This window comes from Myotis brandtii, unplaced genomic scaffold (genome assembly GCF_000412655.1).
Source record: "Myotis brandtii unplaced genomic scaffold, ASM41265v1 scaffold1627, whole genome shotgun sequence".
NCBI lineage: Eukaryota > Metazoa > Chordata > Mammalia > Chiroptera > Vespertilionidae > Myotis > Myotis brandtii.
The window spans coordinates 207158-215820 of NW_005355951.1; the positions used below are offsets into that span (position 1 = coordinate 207158).

Sequence of the window (8663 nt, forward strand, 5' to 3'; positions counted from 1 at the left end):
TGGGGCAACCGGCTGGGGGGCGGGGCTTGACCTGGCACCACCCACATCCTGCTACCCACCCCCAGGTCCCTGTTCGCCATTGGGCGATTGGAGCCTGCTGGCCAAGGGGAGGGACCGAGAGGTCAGCCATTCCACCCACTTGCCAGCCCCACCGTCCATCGCCACCCACCCCCAGTCCCTGTTCACCATCAGGCGATGGGAGCCTGCCAGCCAGGGGTAGGGAGCGAGAGGTGGTCAGTGCACCTCATAGTGATTGGTCAAGTGGTCATTCTGGTTGTTCTGCTGTTATGGTCGCTGGGCTTTTATTATATAGGATATTATACTCTATAGCTGATCATTAATCAGGTGTGTGAGCCCAACAATGGAGCCCTCTAACTGTTAAATATACCAGAGAAGTTTATCTAAGCATGAATGTCCTCCTTGCTGTTTATCCAGAATGAGCGAGGACGTTGCCACCCGAGGGAGGAAGTCACTGTGTGCACGTGTGTGAATGCTTTCAACCCAGTTTTCAAGCCTCAAAAACATAAATACAGAGATGCATCCTTCACAGAAATCAAGTAAAATCTGAATAATTTCAAATACAGAAGAAGTATGGCACAGACTGGAGCCACCATGGTTGCTTTAATGACACGACTCTCACACACGCCAGCACGGAGCTGCTCCTCAGGTGTACAGCGGCCCTTTCCTTGATTCAATCGGCCCTGCCCTCAGCACAGACAGGAAGTGATTCAATAATAACAACAGTAAAAATCAGGCCCGTTTGGCACTATGATAAAAATGGGAAAATAACCAGGGGAGCCTCCACTGTCCCAGCCCCAGAATATTCCTGCTGAAACAGCTACTCTCTTTAAAGGAACTGGGTACGAGGAGTGGTCTAGATTTTGAGAACTACAAATATGAGTTTTAGAGTCTGTGTGCAACCTGGCAGGGCCCAAGCTCGGGCCCGCCCTGCCAGTCCCGGCCCAGACTCACATGGCCTCGAACTCATCGATGCTTGGTGTTGCCCTGCCGGATGTGCTGTAGCATCTTGTACTTGTCACGGCCTTGCCTCATGTTCTCATTGTGGATGATGTCGTTGTGGGTCCTCTTGTTCTTGTCTCTGGCCTGGGACAGCTCGCTGGACAGAGTCATCAGCTGCTGCTGCACGCACAGGTTCTTCTAGGCCACGGTGACCCGCTTCTCCTCATTGCGGTCATCCAGGATGCCCTCGCTGGACAGCTTGGCGCTGTAGCCTGAGTCCTCCGTGCCCTCCTCCTGCAGGTTCTCGTGGACGTGATAGGCCACTGGCTCATACACAGGGGGCGGCGGGGGCGGGGGCGCCATCATTACCAGCTGCAGCTCTTCCTTGGTCTTCACCAGGTCATCCTGGACTTCCTTGGTCTGGTGCTGCCACTCCTCTACCTCATCCTCCTCGCACCTGCGCGCCTCCTCCAGGAGCGCGACCTTGGCGGTGTACTCTGCGAGGTCCATGGCCAGCTGCTCCTGGCTCTTTATCTGATCCACCATCTGCCTCTCCAGCTCCTCCTTGGTGCAGTGCAACCATGTGGTGGGCCTCCAGGTGCCCGCTCCTCCTCCAGCTGCAGGGCCCTCTGGATCGGGTCCGAGAGCTCTTTCTCGGCCTTCTTGGTCTTCTGCTCATAGTCCTGGAGCCTGAGCACCAGCTCCTCCTTCTCCCGCATCATCTGCTCCTTTTCTCTCTCCACAGTCTCTCGCCTCTTCTTCTTAGTTTCCAGCTGCTGCTGCTCCAGCTGCTTCTGGTGCTTCTCCTCACGGGCCTGGGCCTTCATCTGCTGCACCTCGATGTTGTCGGGCTTTTTGCAGCACATGTATAGCTCGTGGTTCCCCATGTGGAGCTGCAGGATCCGCTTGTTGATGTGCAGGCGGGGGGCATAGAAGACGAAGTCAGGCGCCTTCTTGTCGATGGGCTTGATGACAAAGTTCTTGTCATTAAAATGGATGTTCCTGATCTCACTCCACGGGAAGCCAATCTTTGGGGTCAAATTATCAACTTTCTCATAAATATTTAGTCCCAGGGCATCCACTACAAGCCACAGTCAGTTCCGTTCTTATTTTTTTTATCTCAAAATAGTTGATTCTGTACATTTCCAGGTCCTGGGCAATCTTCAGGCACTCCAGCATGGCACTAACTTTGAGCATCCCGCAGTGCCCCACGTGCCATACCTGGATCCGGTCCTCCCACTGGTCCCTGGTGAGCTTAGTACTAACTTTGAGCATCCCACAGTGCCCCACGTGCCATACCTGGATCTGGTCCTCCCACTGGTCCCTGGTGAGCTTGTGCTGCTCAATGACTTTCTGGGGGATCAGCCGCTCGGAGCTGAGGTACCCATACTTGTGAATTTCTTTGTTATAGTCTCCAAACTTGGCCTGCATGGCGTAGGAGCCAAGGAGCACCACAGTCTCAGGAGGGCAGTAAATCTCATTGCTAAGAATGCCCTCCTTCACGTGGAGGAAGAAAAGCTTCTGCATAATGTCCTGGATAAGCTCCTCAGACACATCTTCAGGGCAGAACTTGGCCCTGAACTTGAACTGCAGGGGATTCTCCTTCCTGACCTCCTGGGCCAACACCTTTTTATCAAGTTTCAACCAGGTGGGAAATCCTTTATTATCTACATACTGGAGGCCGAAGCACCACACTTCCCAAAGGCTGATTGTCTTAACCACCTGATCAAAAAGCTGCTTTCCTGGCGTGTCTGGCTGGATGGCAAACTCCAGCCCCATGCATCCATGGTGGTGACTTGGACATTGATTGGTTTCGGCATTTTCGGTTCCTAGGGGATTCTCCTCAATCCTCAGGAACATGGCACAGCAGCAGCAACGGATACAGTGGTGGGCACCGGTGGCAGTGGACGGTCAGGGTTTTATATTGCTATAGAGGCCTGGTGCACGGGTAGGGGCCGGCCAGCCTGCCCTGATGGGGGCCCTGGATCAGGGTGGGGGTCCCCACTGGGGGGTAGGGACAGCTGGGGTGAAAGGCCATGGGCGGTTTGCCAGCTGGCCATGTCCCCTCATTGGGATGGGGGTCCCCGCTGGGGGCGGGGCTAGCCGGGACGAGGTGCAGTTTGCCGGCCAACCCCACCCCCGATCGTGGTGGGGGTCCCCGCTGGGGGGCAGGACAGGCTGGGGTGAGGAGCCACGATCGTTCTGGTCGCTGGTCGTTCTGGTCGTTCCACCGTTTTGGTCACAGGGCTTTTATTATATAGGATAATAATAAACATAGTGATGATTGATAAACTAACAAACTGAACAGAAAAGAGCCTGAAATGGAGCCATACTTCTAGGGAACTTTGGTATCTGTATGATATTAGATAAGTGGGGAAAGTAAAGAATTTAAAATATGGCTCTGTGAAGTTACAAATATTTTTTTCATTTGTCATTTAACTCTTGCCATTGTTTATGATGTTCACATGGAAACAAAAAGAGTATGCTTAAGTCATGAGTGTCTTGCTACTGAGTTATAATTTAAGAATGAATAAAAACTTTAACAAGTATTTTTATGCTCTATCATCTTCCTAAAGGAACATAGAGATCCCCCCCAAAGGATGAAAGTCACTATACTTAAATAAACAAATATTAAAGTACAACCAAACTATTATCAGTAGTTATAAGGAGAGAAAAGGAAGTTTAGGTAAAAGAATATTGAAATAGCCACATTTTATGAGTTGTTTAAACTTTTAAAAATCATTTTTATACTTTGAAATAATTACAGACTCACAGTAAAATTGCAAAAATATAGTACAAAGCCACAGTAATCAAAACAGCCTGGTACTGGCACAAGAACAGGCATATAGATCAAAATAGAATAGAGATCGCAGAAATCGACCCAAGCCATTCGCTCAATTAATATTTGACAAAGGAGGCAAGAATACACAATGGAGTCAAGACAGTCTCTTTAATAAATGGTGCTGGGAAAATTGGACAGATACATGCAAAAAAGTAAAACTAGACCACTATCTTACACCATACAGAAGAATAAACTCAAAATGGATAAGATTTAAATGTAAGTCATCAAACCATAAAAATCCTAGAAGAAACCATAGACAGAAAAATATCAGACATCTCTCGTAGCAACAGGTTTACAGATACATCTCCCTGGGCAAAGGAAAATAGGAGACTAAACAAATGGGACTACATAAAATAAAAAGCTTCTGCAGAGCAAAAGAAACCACAAACAAAACAACAAGAAAGCCCACTGCATGGGAGAACATATTTGGCAATGATACATCTGATAAAGGTTAAGGAACTCATACAACTTTAACAACAGGAAGACAAACAATCCAATTAAAAAATGGTCAAAGGACCTAAAAGGACACTTCGCCAACGGGGACATACAGAAGGCCAAGAGACATATGAAAATATTCTCAAAGTCACTGATCATCATAGAAATGCAAATTAAAACACCATGAGGTATCACCTCACACCTGTCAGAATGGCTACCATCAACAAATCATCAAATGACAAGTGCTGGCCAGGATGTGGAGAAAAGGGAATCCTCATGCACTGCTGGTGGGAACGTAGACTGGTGCAGCCATTATGGAAAACAGTATGGAGTTTCCTCAAAAAATTAAAAATGGAACTCCCATTTGACCCTGTGATCCCACTTCCAGGAGTATATCCTAAAATACCCAAAACACCAATTAGAAAGAATATATGCACCCCTATGTTCACAGCAACACAATTTACAATAGCTAAGATCTGGAAACAGCCCAAGTGCCCATCAGTAGATAAGTGGATAAAGAAGCTGTGGTACATTTACACCATGGAATACTATGCAGCAGTAAAAAAGAAGGATCTCTTACCCTTTGAGAGGGCATGGAGGGACCTGGAAAGTGTTATGCTAAGTGAAATAAGCCAGTCAGAGAAAGGCAAGTATCACATGAACTCATCCATGTATGGAATATAATCAACAAAATAAACTGATGAACAAAATAGATCTAGAGACATGGAAGCATAGAACAGACTGTGGAACCTCCGAGGGTAGGTGGGTGGGAAGAGATCAAAGAACTTGTATCCATATATGCATAACCCATGGACACAGACAAGAGGGTGGGGAAGGCCTGGGGCAGGGGATGGGGGTGGGCTAGAAGGGGTCAATGAGGGAAAAAGGGGCACATATGTAATACTTTCAACAATAAAGATTTAATTAAAATAAATAAAAGTAAAAGGCAGTCAGTACCACAAGATTAGCCTAATTCCCACAAACCCCCATCCTTCAGAGGGCGCACATGAGGCTCGAGTGCCTGTGCGATTCTAAGAGAATGGCCCCAGATCTGCCCACTCAGTTGCTCTCTATGAAGTAACAAACATTCTTTGCTACCATTGCTTCCTCCACAAAGTCAACCATATCATTATTTCTGAGTCAAGAAAACTGTTCCAAATATTCAAAAGCACCAAATGGCAAAATCTAACTTCAAGTCAACATTTCTTTTTCTTCCAACATGTGGAAAGTCACATGGCATAATGCCACGAACAGTAATCTGGGTTGAAAAGTTCAGCATGATTTACTCTTGACATTGCAGCAGTCATATTGATTTTGGCCCCATTCGGAGGATTCTTGTGTTTGCTCATAAAGTATGTGCTAAAGAATAAGGAGGTTTGAGGGTCTTTCCACTAAATCATATTAGAGAAATAGTAATTTATTTCCATTTATTTATTCATTTTTAATAAACCTGTATATATAAAAGCCTAATACACAAATTGTCCCTGCAGGAGTTCAACTGGAAGACCGATTGCTCACTATGATGTGTGCTGATCACCAGGGGGCAGCGTGGAATGAAGGAAGGCCCCGGCTCTGATTGCTGGCCAGGCCTAGGGACGTTACCCGTGCACTAATTTTTTATATATTTATTTCAGAGAGGAAGGGAGAGGGAGACAGATAGCGTGAAATAAATATATATATTTATTTCAGAGAGGAAGGGAGAGGGAGACAGATAGCAACATCAATGATGAGTGAGAATCATTGATTGGCTGACTCCTACATGCCCCCACTGGGGATTGAGACCACAATCAGGGCATGTGCCCTGACCAGAAGTCAAACTGTGACCTCCTGGTTCATAGGTCGACACTCAACCCAATGAGCTACACAGGCTTGTTTTGTTTTTACATTAGTCTCCGTTCAAGGATGAGTACCTCTAAATATCCAAAATGTTTCCTTTAAACTACAGTTGTTTTTTGTTAGAATAAGTTAACCTCGCAGCTACTTACGTCTTTTCCAGGTAAAGCTTTTATGAAATAATAATTTGTTTCTGCTAATTAGTTGTTCCTCAAACCAGACATCTCCACTGATGTTTTTATAATGAAAACTGATAAAGAGAGAGGTGTGTGGAGGGAACACGTTACGGAAGAGCAGGGACGCTGTTGGCAGGAAACGGCAGTTTGGAGCTGACAGTGACGCCGGCTGCCATTCCCGGTGCTCAGGGCTCATGTCTACATACCAAGCCCCCCAGGAAGTGGCACCCTGGTGTCACCTCCATTTGAGAAATGTGAAGACAGCACAGAGGGCTCAAGTCGTCAGCCCCAGTGCAGACAGCTGGCGAGCCAGCCAGGCTGGAGCGGGCAGTTCGGCATGCTCGGCCCAGGGAACGAACAGGGACTGAGGGCTGTGAGGCAGGGACCCCCTCAGGAAAAGCTGGAGACGGTATTCAACTTGCAGACTCGCAATCAGCGAGGTGCTCACGGTGCTGGAAGGCCGAACCTATTGCAGGTTACGCGGGACCCCCTCTGAGCTTCCTGTCCAGAGCCCTGGCTGCCACTCCTGCTCTGACAGCAAAGCCACTCGCCGCATGGCCTGGAGCGGCCACTGCACACCCCGTCTCTGCTCAGGACAAAGTCCTCTTTCCGCACAAGATGGAAACGATCCCACAATTGTCACGACACGCCGGGCAGCAGGAATGGAGGGTGCAGCCCACAGCTCACTGCCTGTCCTAGGACTGGGGTGGCAAAGCACGGCATGCAGGAACCGTGCACGGGATGGGTTAGAACAGCCCATCTGTGCACAGCCTGGCTCGGCCAGGCAGCAATGAGGTACTGACATTTATAACAGCGGAGGAGGGTGACACAATCCCACAAGAGCACAAAGGAATGAGAGCAGAAAATGGGGACATGCCATAAGTTGCCTTAAAATCTGGGAATCCCTTTAGAGATTCCAATGTGACCCCACTTTGTGCCCAATCGGTGGCTCTTGGGGACCATCGCGGACAGCGCTGTGTGTGTTTCAGCAGTGGGCCTGCGGGGAAGAGGGCACTCTCAGACACGGCGGCCCCAGGGGGTCCTTCAGGGGCCACTGTGGACCGAAGACACGCTGAGCAGCGCAGGCCAGCGTTCCCAACACGCGACCCAGCGGGGTGGGCGGCACCCAGGGCCAGGGCCCTGGCTGAACCTGCTGCGCCCTCACAGCAGGAAAGCAGGGAATTCCCACACGTGTGCCTTTCCCCTGGAAAATAAAAGGGCAAATCCCGACCTTCTGCCGAGAGAGGGAAGAGCCCCTCCTATGCCAGTGCTTCCTGCTTTCCCGTGCCCGCTGCTGGCTCGCCGCTCCGGCTCCCCCGTGCACTTTCACCCGCAGATAGGGGCTGAGCAGCACCTGCTCCCCATGAGTCAGCACCAAGCAAACATGAGTAAGTGCGTGGCCCTCAAGGAAGCTGCAGCGGCGGGAGCTGGGCTGGGTGTGAGATAAGGACATGGATACCGAAACCTGAGACGTGTACGTGGGACGCTCAGCACAAACGCCCGGGGAAAGCACTGTGCACGTGCTATGCAAGCAGGAGTGGGCAGAGACCGAACCAGCGGAGGGAGGGAAGAGGCTCGAAAAGACCCTGAAGGATCCGACCTCGGAGTGGTGGTGGGGGAGAGGGTGGGGGCTCCAAAGGATGGGATTTCACCAGGGGATGCAGATCCGGACTTCAGCACAACCATGCACACAGCCCACGGTTCCTGGGGAGCAGGGGTGGGGGGGCAGGAGCTACAGGCACTGCTGGGGGCCGGGTACCTTGCAGTCGCAGCCTATGGGCTTCCCGCACTCCTCGCACGTGCTGGCGTAGAGGGCCTCGAAGCAGGCCACGCAGTAGGGGCTCTCTTCCCTCAGGATGTACTTCTTGCCAAAGAGAGACTCTTCGCAATGGTGGCAGTCAAAGCGCTCCATTCTGACACCTGGCTCTTCCACGGCCTACCAAACAGAAGAGGACACACGTGTTACAGTGAGCGCCCTGCGAATGCCATGTGCTGAGCCCCTGGCGGTGCGGCGGCCCTCAGGGTCACCTCTGGCCAACCGGTGGCTCCCTCCTCTGGTGAGTAACTAACTCAGCCTTGAAATGATCATAATTTTCAATACTTTTAAAAAATTCATTGGAGGCAGTTTTGTATCGTTGACTGTAACTAACTCAGCCTTGAAATGATAATAATTTTCAATACTTTTAAAAAAATTCATTGGAGGCAGTTTTGTATCGTTGACTGTGTCAGAAAAAGCCACCTCAGTTTTGGCTACGAGAGTTTGCCGACCCCTCAGGCATGTGCTTCAAATGTGTACCAATGTGTGACAGGGCCTGCGTCCTCCCTGCCTCCTGGCCCCCGAACAGAAAGGCAGGCACACCAACAATGAGTTCAATCCTACGAAGTTTCCATGAGTTCCAGGGGTTCGTGCATGTGAA

General features: G+C 49.7%; 1 protein-coding gene and 2 pseudogenes across 1 annotated transcript in view; all 3 read right to left on the bottom strand.

The window, feature by feature from the left end:
* The window catches only part of LOC102248207, a 1856-nt pseudogene extending 1242 nt beyond the window's left edge, over nucleotides 1-614 (bottom strand).
* FHL2 (four and a half LIM domains 2) overlaps nucleotides 1-8182 on the bottom strand; it is a 40258-nt gene extending 32076 nt beyond the window's left edge. Inside the window, exon 1 of the mRNA XM_014536452.1 lies at nucleotides 8006-8182. Within this exon, the coding sequence (XP_014391938.1) occupies nucleotides 8006-8158 (153 nt within the window). The 5' untranslated portion in view covers nucleotides 8159-8182. The remainder of the gene's footprint in view (nucleotides 1-8005) is intronic.
* Nucleotides 969-2812, bottom strand: LOC102247909 (annotated as a pseudogene).
* Nucleotides 8183-8663: the final 481 nt, after the last annotated feature.